Raw genomic sequence first — 16,520 nt, 5'->3', positions numbered from 1 at the left:
AGTAAATGATAATATTTTTTCATAATATATTAATTATATTAATACAATTTATTTTTGTGTCTATCTATTTAATAACTTTTGTTTATATTTTATTTATTTCTTTATTTTTATATCTCAATTAAAGAAAAAGAACAATGACTTGATATTGTGCCTGACTTATCTATTGTTGTTGCTCTTATAGTTTGAAGATCACTTGTAATTGCTATCATATTGTTATACACTTATAATTGTAATTGATGTACTTTAATAATTGACTTTAAATTGTTATAATTTATGTAGTCATGTTGTTTTGAGTTTAACCTTAATAAATTATGTGATTTAAAATTTTAATAAATGTTATTATTTAGGCTTTTTTCCATATTGTCTAATTTATCAGGACAGTGAGATGTCCCGATCTCATCCCGATCTCTAAAGGTTGGAATATGGGTTAATCCGGCCTATAAGTTTAAGAGAAATGTGGATTGAGTTAGGTTTAATCTATTTTTATATGAGTTGGAAAAAACTCAACTCAACCCAACCCTTGAGGTTTGGTGGATTAAATCGACTAACCCGCCAACACACTTATTTATTTTTTATAAATTTTTTAAAAAATACATTTAAATAGTAAGTTTTAATTTGATATTTTCTCATGATTCATTCTAAATATATAAAAATATTAATTTATAATATTTGTATAAAATATAAAAATTAATTCAGTTAAGTAAGTCATGCCTAATATGATTTATATCCACAAAATTTTCTCTTTGTTCTTTTTCTATTTTTTTTTAAAAATAATATGAGTTAAACAAGCTAACCCTAACTCATCAAAGTTAACCCATATGATTCACGGGTTAAATTGTTTTCCAACCCAACCTGACCTTTATAACTAATTATTCGAGCTAACTCACATAACCCGACTCATATTTTCATCTCTACCAATCTTGTCTCTGTCCTGTCCCAATTTTTAATGGAATGGGACAGCTTTTGAGATAGGACAAAATACGAAATTAAAATTTAGTTTTGATCTTTTTTTAGAACAAGATACGAGATAGGAGTGTTTCGGTCTCTTCTTGCCCCATGAATACCTCTAACTGTGGTTTTTAATGCTTAGGTTTTGGATACTTTTATGTTTATTAGAATTTTGTTTCTTACTGCTTATGTTTACTCGAACTTTAAGTAAAGGCAATGCTTTTGGTTTTTTTTTTTTTTTTTTTAAAAGAAGGGGATAGCATATAGTGTGGTTGCTTTTGGAGGGTATAATAAATAATAATAAAAAAATAGTGGGTCAAGATTGTTATTTCCTTTCTCCTCAGTCAAACGCGTCCACGACTTGGCCAAAAAAAGAATCCACGTCAGCATTCTCTAACGGCTGTTTGTTGCTATTTAACGTCAATGTGCAGGATTCTATGTTTTAAATACTTTAAGTTATTGGTGCTTCTAAAAAAAGTTTCAGGGATAAAAATATACCTTTATCCCAAAAAATATGTCTTGTTACAATTATACATCATAAATTCTCCTTAAAATTTGACTAAAATGCTGTCAAGAATAACATTGATATATTTTATTAATATAAGATTTATTAAAAAAATATCGAAACTTGTCTTTCCAATATTACATACTTATATGTTTTTCTATAAAATACTTTTTGATAAGTTTTTTCCAAACTAAAATTAGTTAAATTTATTCCAATTGTAGAATTAACTATTTTTATCTTGGTTAAATATGTATTCAATACTTGTCATATTGTGTAAATAATAGGTAGATGCTAGGGTATTTCATTACAAGCATAACCATACCTCATCTTTTTACTGTAAAGGAGGCCAGTGTATTGCACCTTTTTCATTTAAGAAAACGACAATGCACATTTTCAAAATAATGAAATTAGTATAATTTGGTTATATCTTAAGGACCAGAGGCAAGTTAAATTTACTCCTAAAATTAAGATTAAGAATAAAATGTAAAACTAGAAATAAAAAAAATTATCACACCAAAACAAATCGTCGCATATTTCCCTGGAAGATTGAGAAACGTTTCTGAGAGAAATATTTCAATGATTTTCAATTCTGTCACTTCCAATGAATGGAAATAAAAAAAGAGATAAACAAGGAAAGAATCTATTCAGAAACTGAAAGCGCCAAACTTTCTGATAAAAAATATTTTTGAAAAAAGTGCCAAACTTCCTCATCCCTATCTTCTGTTTAAATCTGTATCATCACTTAAAAGAGGTTATCTAGAGCTTGTAGTCAAGTCCAGCTCCATATTTCCAAGTCTCAAGGTGCCTCTTCCACTTGAATCTCATCTTGGAAGGTAGTGCATTTAAGAATGGCCTTGCAATACATAGAACACATGAGAGTACTGGAGAATATGGGTGATTTATTTAATTATCATACATTTTATATGGTTGTTGAATATTAAAAAAATATAGTAAAATACAGTTTTCATAACTGTTGGCTGATATATTATATACCAGTAAGTGGAAAGAGTAATTTGTTGAATGCCTACAACACCCTTTTTAACCTACTGGCTTTGAGAAGGACTCTTACCCATTCAAAAATACATGTTTAATTTCAAGCAACTTGTTTTAAAGGCTATGTTTGGTACAAAGAATTGTTAGATATATAAAGAGAAAGAGAATTAAAAAAAAATTAATGAAATGAATAAGAAAAAGACTTTTTCTTTTTTTTGGGTACTCTACAACAACAATGGCATCATCAAGCCTTATTTTTGTGTTAGGCCTTTGACAGCTAATGTTAAAACTTTGTTGAATGACATGGATTCTTGTTGTTCCAAGTTAAAAAAATAACTAAAAGGAGCAGATAAAAAATTGATTACAAAAGCGTAGACATTGCCTTTGATATCAGTTCTCCTCTGCCGTGAAGCTAATGAATACTAAACATGGCCTCAAATAATGTTAATCAAGGGTGCTTTAGTCGTTTAAATTTTTGATAGATTTTTAATGTCTGACGTTTTTGAAAAGAACTGAACATATATATGCTTTTAAATCAAGAACAAATGTCTATGCAAGTTTATTCAAAATAGAAACATTCAATATAGTTATTGTTAAGTCCTGTGAAAGACAAAACATTGCACTCAAAAAAATCAATAAAAGATGACTTAGAGAAGATAATTACCTCACAATAGGGCTTGCATAGGTAGAGAGAAAGGTGTAGTATCCAAGCATAAAATAATGTGTGGACCAGTCAAGAAGTACAGGAATACCAACCTGAAACAAGACATCCATTTAACTTGCATGCATATGAAACAATTACTTCCCTGTTAATTGTTAATAATATCTAAAAGGATTAACTTAGGTTTAATTTTCAGTTGCCTGACATTAGGTTTTCTAATAAAAAGACATAATGGAGGCTTTTCAGCAGTGTATGATTGAGTGTTCTGAAAAAGTTCCCCTACATGAAATGATGTTAGTAAAGAACTTGACAATAAACATGTATAAGAGAACTTTACTTGGGTCTCATCCTATTTGCAAATTCTTTTGAGAATTTACGTCAATAGACATGTTGTAAAAGGGATTAATATTGGTTGGGTTGAGTGAAAGCGATTCAATTTTTATTAAATAAGGTTGAGAGTTTGAATCTTATGAATAATAATAATAATAATCGAAAAATCATGTCGGGAGAGTTACTTTTAAATGGACATAAGAATGCTTGAATTTGACTCAATGATACTGGATACTATATAGTCGTACCCCAAAAAAAAAAAAAAAAAAAATTTGTGAGGGATTTTTTTGGCCCGGGAAGTGCCTCCTCGTAGTTGTTCCTTCTTCCAAAAATGATTCTTGTATGGTCCTTTAAAAAGGCATGAATTTTCAAACAGATAGGAAGATTGAATTTAGAAGCAAAAGCTATTAAAGGGTTACATAAAATTCATTCTCAGTTCCATTCTCAAAGAATAATTACTTCCCAAAACTAAAAGAAAATGCATGAGCATCAATAAGGGTAGATTTTCAATTTTGAGGATTCTTTTTCCAACATGATGCACTGCAAGTTTCATGGGGCTAACCAATCATTTTTTCCCCAGAATTCCATCATTTTTTTTCACGATTTTTTCTCACTTAAAACAAAGAAAAATCAGTAAATTATATATTCAATGCACCATAATGTTGATGTTTAAATGTTTAGATGACAATTTTGAAAACAAAGGCGAATGTGAAAGGGATCTTGATAATTAGTTTCTGCTGTGTCAAGAAATCACAAATCAGCAGAAACAGAGTAAAAGTAAAAGGACATAATTTTTTTTTTTTTTTGAGACGAGGGAAATAAACAAACAGAATAAAAGGACATAATGTATTACAGTTGATCAGATATGTACTCCATATTTGTTTGATATCTGGATATGAATAAAAGGAAGGGAAAATAATTGACTAGTAAATTCATGAACTACCTGTTTGAATATGGATGGGAGTATTTGAGGCCTAGATAACATAACCAGGCCTAAGGTCTTGGAAAGAGGACCAAACTGTACAACATCCTGTAATAATGTCAATGAATTGAATCATTCAGCAAGAACATATCATCAAGAAATCATTTGATAAAACATTTCAGAAAAGAGGACAAATAAATCATCAACCTGTAGAAACGGTCGTAGCACTGGATCTCCAAGTCTCTGAAAAAGTTTTTTAAAAGACAAGCTTTAAGCATGAGGCGGGGAGAATAGAAGTCAGGGTAAATTATAGTTTATCCTCCCATGGTTTGGCTTTGCTTCCCTTTGGAAGAGTGATATTCAAAGCCCCAGTGGCTTATTCAAGTAACCTTCTTGTGGTATAGTTCATATGAAAAATTTCATTGCTGAATCTCCATTTCACTTATATTTTGAATATTTTGTGTGTTCGGGGATATTACTTAGATTATGTAGACAGTCACAATTCAAAATGTTAACTTCATTTTAGTAGTAGCCTTCAAAAACTATGAAACTATTCCGGATATATATATCACATATGACATAGGAAGTAAACTTCGTCTGTTACAGGGATGACAAAAAAATATCATGCTACAGTTAAAGAGAAATGGAACAAACCATGGGAGAATTATATGAGACACTTCAAACAATAGGAAGTAAACCATAATTTACATTATAATTTATTTCTTTTGGTATTTAGAGAGGCAGGCCTACCTGCATAGAGTTGAAATTGGCGTAAAGTAGTTCATTAATAAAATCTGGGGAAACATTGGACTGCGGCTTCGCTGACATTGCTCTTTGAAACAGCCATGAAGCACTCAAGTTTGGCTGAATTACCCAAAAACTAGTCAAGTTTCATGTATAGTTCCTGAATCATTAAGGCCATTTATAAAGCAGAAAAGTACCATGTATGGGTTCAACAGAGACAAGTTGTGTGAGTCAAGATAGTCACCACTGATCGCTTCATAAATTCCTTCATTATAGCAAAGTAAAAGGGCAATTAGAGAATCTATACAGTTAAGATTCAACCAACTATTTGGTCCTTATATTTTTAGACCTTTTCATCTTTTGTCACTAAAAATTAGTGGCTGCCACGTGTTAGTTTCTGAAAATAACAACCACGTTTGATTGTCTTTTTGAGATTTCTGGGTCACTTGACTGAAGAATTAATATGCAATGAATTTGTTAATTTTTGAAACTAATCCACACACAAATTTTGGAGGACTAAAAGTGGACAAGTCTAACAATCTGATAACCAGAATTTCTAGTTTAGCCCTATGTTGATGCTGTTCTATCTACTTTTCATCTCTTCATTGTTAAAATGAACTTGAAGATTAATTTCACGCAAACTATTTTAGTAAATAAAAAATAATGTTTTAATGTCGGTGTCTACAGGCACTTGTTCAAATAATATACAGAAACAAGAGGTGCCAAGCATAAGAGAACTAACTGATGAATGGTTTCACTTTCAATATACATCAAAAAAAGAAAACCCCTTCATACCTTCTGACAATCTACCAAGGTGCCTGGTCAAGCTACCAAAGCCACCAAATGATACAGGTGACTGAATGCCACTTGCGTCACCAAACTGCATAAATGAAGGTTCATTGCCTATATTAATTTGAAGTGATGGCTCTAACTGTTAAAAGAAAAATGTTATTCACCTGTAGAACTCTATTAAAAGCAGCTGGTAGCGGGCTGTCAAGTTGCTCCACACCAACAAACAGGGTTAGGTTTTTCTTATTGTTTTGAAAAAGAGGTATCAAAATAGAAAGTGGTATCATGCATATTAATGAAAAAAGATGTCCGAGTGAAAGTGAATTACTTCATAAGTAAATAACAAACAAAAAAGAAAAAAAAATACTGCAAACAACATTAATGCTGGCAAAAAAAAAAAAAAGAGAGAAGAAAAAACCAAAAACATCAATACAAACCCATGGGTAAATTAGAACATGCAAAGATATATGGCAGAGAAAATGAGACATGACAGTTTGGGGTTTGCAAAGTCATATATACGCTTAATGATTGGTTACAGTTTCCATAAGGGCATTTGGCGGTGACTGGACTGTCAAAGAAAGACTTTAAAAATTCTGTCGTCTGAGACAAATATTCAAAAATTAATTTTCAACTTGATTTAGAAACTTCTAATGACTACTACATATCTTAATTTGTATATTGAAACAATTAAAAAGCTTCAACAAATACTGATCACGCAGATAAATGGTTTTAACTTGCAATAATTGAAAGAAAATAAGGAGGATGCGACTTGGGGATTGTGATTGCAGCCTTATACAGTTTCAGACAACAATTCAAAAACCCCCTGAGAAATATGATAGGTTGTAACATTAGGCTGCATTGTTTTAACATTTGTTTAAAAATAGCACAAATACTCTAAGCAGACTGTAAAAAAGTAACAGCTATAATAAATTACAACATGTAAATTATAGATAACTTATACAATATTAGATCTGGTACAATTTACTACCTGTTGCGATATGTTGGAAAGATGCCATAAATGACTCTGAGTATCTCCAAATTGTCAAGTGAAACACCCTATCATGCCAAAATTGCATATTGCAATCATTGCTTTTATAAATATTTGTGGTGTATGAGACTGTCGAAAGGAAATCTTGAAGGATGTAAAGTAAAGAACAGCAAGCGCAGTCTGATTAGCATAATCGCTATAGAAATGGTAGAATTAAAACCGTTGAAGCAGATAAATACAAGGATCAAAAGCCATGCGTAATGTGTTGGAATATTTTTAAAATGAAGAGGTGTTTTATGAAAAGTCATGTCTTTATAAATTAAGGAAGTTTTATGAAGGGAGTTATGGTCATTAATGTTATATCTCTCTAATTTCTAAAGGCACCTTTGGAATGCCACGCAGTGAAAAGAAATGATATTTTGAAAAAACTTTACATATTAAAAGGATGTTACTTTTAATAACAAGTTAACCCTTGCATAACATTAATTATTAAACAATGTTGGTTCATGAACCAATATAGGTTATGACTTTTAAGTAAAGAGTATTTTTACTTAAAAAGCATTACTTTATTATCTATTACCCCTCACCATTAGTCATACCCAACATTCAACTATTGAAATTCATTTCTTGTCTTTAGAGTGCATAAAAAATAAAGTCAAATTATCACTTTGTAAAGACCATTGTTATCCTTGCTTGAGTCTTGGAAATGCAATCCATACTTAAGGGTTTCTATTGTATCCAAAATGAAATTTGCCACCAACCTAATATGCATCCAAAGATTGGAATAGGTGGTGGTGAATTAATCTTAAAAGGAAGTGCTGCTCATATTTTAAAGACATCGTGCACAGCTTTCTTCTTCATCTCTACTTTTATTCTTTAGAAAGCCATTCTTGTTAACAATCTTTACGCTTAATCTTCGTGCACTATAAGTGGCTTCTTTGAAAGAGTTGATAACAAACTTTATGAAGTTGGAAAAATTTAAAGGAGGAATCTTTTTGAGATAACAAAGGAAGATGAAATTTCTTTTCACAACTTTGAAAGTCGCTTATGTCCTCATCACTCCTAAGTGAAACCCAGCCAGAATTAGAGAAAGGAAAAAGTGGGAGAATGATGACTATATTTGTACTAGACACATTCTCATTGGGCTTGATAATTCTCTCTTTGATGTTCATAAATACTCAACCTCTGTAAAGGAATTTCGGGACAAATTAGAGGCAAGTTACATGCAAGTGGATGCTAAAAGTAAAAAATTTCTTGTTACTCATTTCAATAATTATAGAATGGTCGATGGAAGATCTATTATGGAATAAATACATGAAATACACCATATCTTGAATAATTTCAACACAAAATGCAAATGAATGAATCTATCATTGTCTCCACAATCATAGACAAACTTCATCTTTCATGGAAAGATTTCAAAAAAGTCTTAAGCATAAAAAAGAAAACATCTCTCTTGAGAAATTGGGAAATCATTTTTGTTTAGAAGAGGAATATAGAAAGCAAGATGATGCAAAAGACATCAATGCTCATGAGAGGGTACATGTGGTGGAAGAAGGGTAGTCTCGCAAAACCTCAAAGAAAAGAGGAAAAGATAAAGATAAATCCCTAGCCACAAGAATAAGAAAAGGAAAGGAAATTGTTTCTTTTGTGAAAAGGTTGGTCATTACAAGAAAAATTGTTGTTTCTTCCTAAAAAAAAAAGATTGTTGTTTCTTCCAAAAAAAAAGAAAGAAAGAAAGAAAGAAAGACAAAGAGAACAATTCATCCTCAAAAGAAGACAATATTGTGGCAAGATCCACTTGGTTGACAATGATGAATCGTGATGGATGGACTTGGGTGCAAGTTATCATGTGTGTAAAAACAAGAATCTCTTCAAGACATTAAAAGAAGAAGATGGGAATGTTCTCTACATGGGAAATGCTTCAAGTGTCTAAGTCAAGGGCAAAAGGACTATGGAAATTGAATTCACTTTGGGATAAAACCTTATTTTAAGAGATGTATATTATGTACTAGATGTGAGGAAGAATTCAATTCTTGTACCCATACTTAATAAATTTGGGTTTAAGTTTGCATTTAAAGGGGGCAAGTTTATTCTCACTAAGAGTGAAATATTTGTAGGCCAAGGTTATTTTTGTGAGAACATTTAAAATGGGATGTTGCGACAAATATAGACTTAAACCTAAACTTATTAAGTATGGATAAAGAAATTAAATTGTTCCTCACATCTGGTGCATAAGATACATCTCTAAAAATAAGAGCTTTTCCTGAAGTGAATTCAATTTCCATAGTCCTTTAGCCTTTGATTTGGATACTTGAAGCATTTCTCATGTAGAGAACATTCCTATGCCTTGAAGAGATTCTTGTTCTTACACACATGATGAGTTGTACCCAAGTCCACCCACCATGATTCATCATTGTCAACAAAGTGATCTCAGATATAATAGCCACAAGATTGTCTTCTTTTAAGGATGAACTATTCTCTTTGTCTTTTTTCTTTTTGAAGAAACAACAATCTTTCTTGTAATGATCAGCCTTTCCACAAAAGAAACAATTTCCTTTCCTTGTGATGCTAGGGGATTGCCCTTCCTCAATCACATATACCCTCTCATGAGTATTGATATCATCTGCATCGCTTTGCTTCCTATATTTCTCTTTTAAATGAAGATGATTTCCCAATTGTTCAAGAGAGATATCTTCCTTTTTATGCTTAAGACTCTTTTTGAAGTCTTTCCATGGAGGAGGAAGTTTATCTATGATTGAGGAGGCATTAATAGATTCATCCATGTGTATTTGTGTTGTTTGAGATTATTAAAGATATGCTGAATTTCATGCATTTGTTCCATAACAGATCTTCCATCAACCATTTTATAATTATTAAAAGGAGCAACAAGAAATTTCTTACTTGTTGCATCCTCTTGCATGTACTTTACTTTAGAACTAAAGCTCCTTTGTAAAAGTTGAATATTGATAAATATCAAAGAAAGAATTATCGAGCCCATTGAGGATGTGTTCAATGCAAATAGTCATCATTATCCCACTTTTGCTTTTTTCTAATTTTGGCTGGGGTTTCTTCTTCTCCTTCATGGGGCTTGGGAGTGGTGAGAACATAAGCCACTTTCAAAGTTGTGAGAAAAAATTTCATCTTCCTTTGCCATGTTAGAAAGTCACCTCCTTCAAATCTTTCTAATTTCACAAAGTTTGCTGCCAACTCCTTTAAAGAAGCCATGTGAAGTACACGGATTTAAGCTTAAAGATTGTTAGTGGGAATGGCTCTCTAAAGAATAAAAGAAGTAGAGATAAACAGGAAAGTTATGTATGATGTCTTCAAAGTGTGGGAAGCATTTTTCTTTAGGCTTAATTCTCCCTCACCTTTTCCAACCTCTATTTGCAAATTTAGTTGATGGCAAATTTAATTCCTTTCATGATACAATGGAGATTCTTGAGTATGGATTGCACTCCCAAGAACCAAGCCATGACAACAATGATTTCTACAAAGTAATAATTTGACTTTATCTCCGATGCATTCAGAGACAAATACAATGAGTTTCAATAGTTAGATATAAGAAATGAGTGATAGTGAGGAATATTTATAAATAATAAAGTGATTCCTTGTAGTGATGCCTTTTAAGCAATAAAAATCTTTACTTAAAAAGCCATAACCCTATGTTAGTTCTTGAACTAAACTAGTTTAATAATTAATATTAACCAGGTGTTATTTATAATAACTTTTATGAAAAGTAATATCCTTTTAATATGAAGAGTTTTCTTAAAATAACATTTCCTTTCTCCAGGTGACACCTTTTAGTTTTATAACCTTCCAATGGTGCCATTAGATATTAAAAAGACATAACCTCAGTGGCTTTTAACATTATAACTTCCTACATGACCCTTCATAATAATTCATTAATTTATAAGGATATGACTTTTCAAAAAGATATCTCTTCATTTTGAAAATATTCCAACATAGTTGTCAACTACTTAAAACGTACCATTGGAGATGATAGGCAAATTCAAAAAGCAATGATGAAATATTGGAAAACAAACCTGATATTCTGGCATCAAATCCCAGTATTCTTCCAGCAATTCTTCTAGTTTGGGGGCTTTAGGCTGGGGTTCCACATAAGTGAACATATAAGTAGTACGATCCGTGGAACCTGAACCAGCTGGAAATGCCTGTGAACTTTTCAGAGGAAGATCATTCTAAATAATCACATAATGATGCAACAATCTTAACATTATAAAAAATTACCTCCCAGAAAAATTGTGCTTTGGAATTTCCAACTGATTTTACTGATGAACTGCTGTAGATGACATCACTGGTTGAATTATTATTGAAGCCACGAGCACAGGTTCCAACAACAAGGCAAACACCATCAGGCTTCTTCCCACCTCTTATCTGTAAAATTATTGTACAGGACACTGGAGAGGATATTCAGGCCAAATTAACATAACATGTAGTAGTAATTTCACTTTTCCTTTAATCATGCTTGTGCAAACAGTAAACTCATAGGTTTAAACTAATTCAATCTTTTTTCATCGTATCAACTATGATCCTTACCTGTTTCACTACAGGTGAGAAGTTCCCCATTGCATCAATTATAAGACGAGATGACAATATTTTGTCCCCGGAAAGTTTTAGGACCTGAAAGGAAAATTATACAAGTATTCAATTCACATTTTGATATATTCACTGCTTCACATTAATATAAACTAGACTTCCTTTCATCATTCATGTTCAATCATTACATAAATGCTAGTGTTCTCAGCTCAATGGTCCAAGATCAATCTCATAAGTTCATATTTTCTCCACGAAAACCTTAGCCACTTTTTTATAAAATCTGTTAAAACCTAAAAAATTCTGCATGGGCTGCATAGCTTATCTCATCAATTTTCTTATTAGGGATATTCATCATTTAAAGGGATAAGCTTGTCCTTCATATAGCTATTTCTCCTGTATGTAATGAGCAAAGCTGGCTCAGAAACTTTGCCTTATTAATGTATCAATTTTCCAGCAGTGAGTTACCTTTGGAACACTTGCTCCAAATTTGATGTAAAGGATTTTGTAAAAAGAAGGGAAAACAAACATTGTGGCAATCTGCAGTTCTCAGAATTCTTTGGTTTGTATGGTTTAAAAGAAATGCTCATATGTTTAAAAACATTTATTTGCTATTGATAGGATTGTGTTTATGGTTACTCTATGGTGCTCTGAACATGGTCTTTGTAAGGGAATCACTATTTCTGACATGCAAATAGATTGTGCTGCTCTTCAACATCTTTAATCTTCTTAATACTACTTTTTATTGTAAAAGAAAATCATTGGAAAGATTTATATATCATCAAAGTTTATATTGCATTAGAAAAAGTAGATATATAAGTCAAAGTAAACTCACTGCAGCATCTTCATATACATTAATGCTAGATACACCACAGCCCTCATAGATGACTCCACCAAGTGAGACAAAACGTTCCTTTACAATTTTTATAAGTTTTACTGGTCTGCAATGGGATTGAAGAAAACCACTAAGATAACATAGCAAAGGGAGAAAAAAGATCTTCATCATGGCAAAATGAATTTTTATTTTTGGTCATGTGCGAGCTTTAAGTGAAAAGTAAAATGCTTATGCATGAGAGAAGCCTAGATTGAATTTTGAAGTCTTCCTTCATGTCCTACCATGACATATGGTAATTGTGATGGCATAGCAAGGATTTTGATTCCAACAACAATCAACTTCTTGTCTTACCCAATAAATCATTTCAAGGTCTTTTTTTATTTTTCTTTTTCTTTTTATTGCATCTTCATAGTGCTACATTGAGATACCTGACTAGTAATCGCATGGCCAACTACCTAACATTTACTTTCTGGCTCATCACATGTGATGTGTTCAACTCGAACAGTAAAGCAAAAAAACTCAATATACTAATTTAACATGACATCATTAAGAAAGGGGCATATACTATTATCATGGAAGACATACTCCCTCCAATCCTTATTATAAGGCACCTTCTAGAAAAGATGGCTGGTCATTATTATAAGTCACTTGATAGGGTATTAATCAAGTTTTTTCAATATTACCTCTATTTAAAGTCATTAATCATGAGAGAGAATGTAATGTAAATAAAAATTTTACATTTAAAGATGGGTAAAATTAAAAATTTATTCTATTTTCAGACAAAGTTAATAACTTAATCACCTCTCATCAATCTTAGTGAGGTGGTTAGAGGTGCCTCATAATAGGGAATATAGGGAGCATGGCGCAACATTTACATCATATTAATTTACTGATTTTCCATTTTTCTGTCCTTTCCTCCTTGAAGAGATTTTCCAAACACACCAAAGGGGAAACTGCTACTGCATAAACTATGGACCTGATAAGATCAGGCTTCAAATGATTTATTCATAAATGAAATCAAGGATGGCAGTTCCTTTCTTAGTTTATTGGTATATAAAATTGTAGCTTATGTATGGGATAAGACTCACGAGACACCAAGATTAAGAATGTCCTCAACCCAGATATCACCTTTCCCTTGAAATCCACATCTATTCTGCAGAATCGATGATATTCCATGCAATAAGTAGAAAAGAAATCAGAAAGACAAACTCTTCAGAGTAAGTAGACAAAGAAGACAGTACAAAGCCAAAATTTAGCATAGTTTTGTTATGCCTCTTGTGAATGATCTTTTGGTAAAAATTGTTGGTGGCTTCATGCTCTTCAAGACAAATAACAGTGAAGCAAGACTTTCAGAAAAACTATGAAAAAGCACCTTTTTTTTGGCCAGGAAACAACATGTGCAGCTTTCAGGGGACCCAACTTTCAACATTAAATTGAGCTGATTCTAATATCAGACATATAAGAAGCAAGTTTTAAACAGAATAATATTCTCTGTCCTAAGTATCCAAAGCATTGAGCTTATGCTTATGCTCCAAAATCTTTTGGTACATTCATGAACAATGAAATGCTGTAAGAAAATAATTTGGGTCGATATAGTGTCTCCCTAATGAAGCCATGGTAGAAATCTCTTCCGTGAAAGTGACTACAACAATAAAACCTGTATTAAGCTATGCCTGAGTAATTGATTCCATAAGTAATAACAGATGAAAAGTCACAGAGTGTATAACAATCATAGAAATATAATAAGCATGGCTAGCTCATTCTTCTTTACTCTTTAAGAACAGAAACAGGTCAAGTTGAAACTGTAAGAGTTCTTGATATCAGGCATGTCTTAGCTGTCACAGAATTTCAATCTGTTATATATGTCTTTGGAGATATAAATTTAAGTGATTTCAAGACTTACCCAAGTTGATTCTTCCTATATTTATAAATATAAAGTCCAAAAAAGACAAAAGGTGTAGGAATTTACAGGGTTGAATTTAACAGCTGTGGCTCTTTCAATATCATCTTCTTCCAGGACTCCAACTTCTACAAGTTCTGAAAGCTCCTTTCTTGATATGTTCCATTCTTGTTCTCTCTAATAATCAGAACAACGCAGACAACTACAAATTAATTGATCAAGCAGAGAATTTCTCAGCAGTAGGAGTAACTTTTAACATACCCCTTTTAGTATATTTCTTTCTACAATGGCAACTCGAAGACCTCTGGCACTCAAGGCTGTGGCAATGAAGATTCCTAGAGTACCTCCACACACTAACACATCGTATGAGTCGTCTTCCTTGCCAGTGAGATCAGATGAGCTAAATGTGCTTGGAATTGTGGAGACAACTTTCTGTGGTTCTTGCACAACTATAATAAAGATTTGAAGATCACAAAACACCCAGAGAATCCTTTAATCATAGGAATAATTGAAATATAAGTGAAACTCTAAAAGAGTAAAGACCAATGAACAAAATAGTTTAACCATAAATACATGATGAGGAAGAACCTGCTTTAGCTGAGCATATGCCAGACCACAGTTGGTCCAATCTTTTCAAGGCTTCATAAGAGTATGCTCCTCCAGCCCCACCAACTTCCCCACTCACTGCAACACTCTCCATTATCCTCTAAAGGAAAAAACAAAACCTTTTGATTCAAAAATGCATATCATTGTCTCAGTTTGACCTTATTCAAGCACCATAAAATGCAATTTGAAATTCTAAAGCACAAACTCCTAACAAAGTCAAATAAAACAGTAAATAAGACTTTCACTTAAGTGTATGTATCTTCATAACTTGCTGTGGCAACGTTTTGAGCATGCAATCCTGGCCATTCGCACAATAAAACTTGTTCAACCACATAGCACAAAATTAAAACATGCCCTTTTGACATTGATAGTATGATGCATTTGGACTCTTACTATCTCATTTTGATTTGATTGTTCTCAGGTGAGAACTTTAGGCAATCGAGGCAGCTGGATAGAGCTGCCAAATAAATAATGTATTGAGTCTTTTTTTTTTTGGTATACTTAATGTATCGAGTCTTTATTTATGTTTATTATAGCTTGTCTTCTGAAAGCAGATAATGGATACTTGTGTTTAACTTTTATCCCAATGTTTCTTTTAGCAATTTTCTATACATATATGTACATATTAGATTAATTTATTTCTTTGATTGAATTTAAACAATTTTTATAGTATGAAACTATTTTTTGATTTCACCTAAAGCACAAAAATTTAAAAATTTAGATGAGGAAGAATTAAAAAATTGCATTAAACCTAAAAAAATTGAAGTTTTAGTGACCATTCAGGTAATAATTATTTTGATTTATTTTCAAACTAAAAAGTATTAAAAGAAGTATAAAAAATTACTTCAATTGAAATATTAAACCACATTAAAAGACAACTTTTTTTCAAATGAAAATATTACATATAAAATATTATTAATATCGAAATGAGTTTTTCATAATTTGCTTGAAGTTTACATGAGTTCAACTGTATTGCAAAGTAGATAAAATTAATGAACCATGTTATGTATTGTATTGCAAAGTAGATAAAATCAATGAATCATATTATTTATTGAAGGTGCAATCTTATAATTTTGATAGTTAATTTTGCAACTTAGAAAGTCTTAAGAAAAATAATATACGGGTTAACAAGTTATATAGATAAGCCCTTTCGAATATTTTTGTCTTATATCAGGACGGGTTGAAACTGGAAAGACATCAAGGTACTGAAATGGATTACTTATTGAACTAGTCAATATGATTAAAACCATTGTCATTTGTGCGAGACTAATCATAAACAAAACATTTTACTAAACCAATTGAAATACTGATTTAATAGCTTACCAATTCAACTAGCTAAATTACCTCAATTTTCAATATTATACTGAAAACTAGAAGCAATGCCTTTTATAGCAAAGTGCAAGCACCAAGTGTTTAATGGAAATTAAGAATTTTCTCTCAAACAACGCAAATTAAGAAATTTTAAAAAAAATTGGAACCTGGGTTCTGGAGGGAACTGCTTGTGTTCTCCAGCGTTGACATCTTCCTGTTCTTCTGCCATTTTTCTGTACCAAAGAACTCGAGACAGCGAACTTGGACACAACATCGATAAGTTGGAAATGAAGCAATACCATATCCCAAATCTCTCTCTCTCTCTCCGTTTTTTTTTTTTTTTAAATAATGAGAGTGATCTAAATCGAAGTAAAGCGATTTGCTCTCACTTTCTTGCTCTTCGTTGTTTTTTATCTGCCAGATATATATGG

At 31.7% G+C, this 16,520-nt stretch overlaps 1 protein-coding gene across 1 annotated transcript; it reads right to left on the bottom strand.

Annotated features, from left to right (window-relative positions):
• Window positions 1–1,958: 1,958 nt before the first annotated feature.
• Window positions 1,959–16,507, bottom strand: LOC129318422 (uncharacterized). Its single transcript, XM_054963174.1, has 18 exons — window positions 16,257–16,507; window positions 14,761–14,878; window positions 14,434–14,621; window positions 14,242–14,349; window positions 13,361–13,425; window positions 12,273–12,378; window positions 11,441–11,524; window positions 11,132–11,278; window positions 10,927–11,055; window positions 6,881–6,948; window positions 6,060–6,093; window positions 5,899–5,983; window positions 5,301–5,368; window positions 5,110–5,223; window positions 4,567–4,602; window positions 4,381–4,467; window positions 3,111–3,202; window positions 1,959–2,306 (listed from the first exon to the last, which is right to left on the bottom strand). Exons 1-18 carry the CDS (start codon window positions 16,389–16,391, stop codon window positions 2,210–2,212), a joined length of 1,761 nt encoding a protein of 586 aa, XP_054819149.1. The 5' UTR covers window positions 16,392–16,507; the 3' UTR covers window positions 1,959–2,209.
• Between the last annotated feature and the right edge of the window lie 13 nt (window positions 16,508–16,520).

Source organism: Prosopis cineraria, unplaced genomic scaffold (genome assembly GCF_029017545.1).
Source record: "Prosopis cineraria cultivar Desert tree isolate PC_DT_omini unplaced genomic scaffold, ASM2901754v1 PC8, whole genome shotgun sequence".
Classification (NCBI taxonomy): domain Eukaryota; kingdom Viridiplantae; phylum Streptophyta; class Magnoliopsida; order Fabales; family Fabaceae; genus Prosopis; species Prosopis cineraria.
This window is presented reverse-complemented; position numbering and strand designations above follow the sequence as displayed.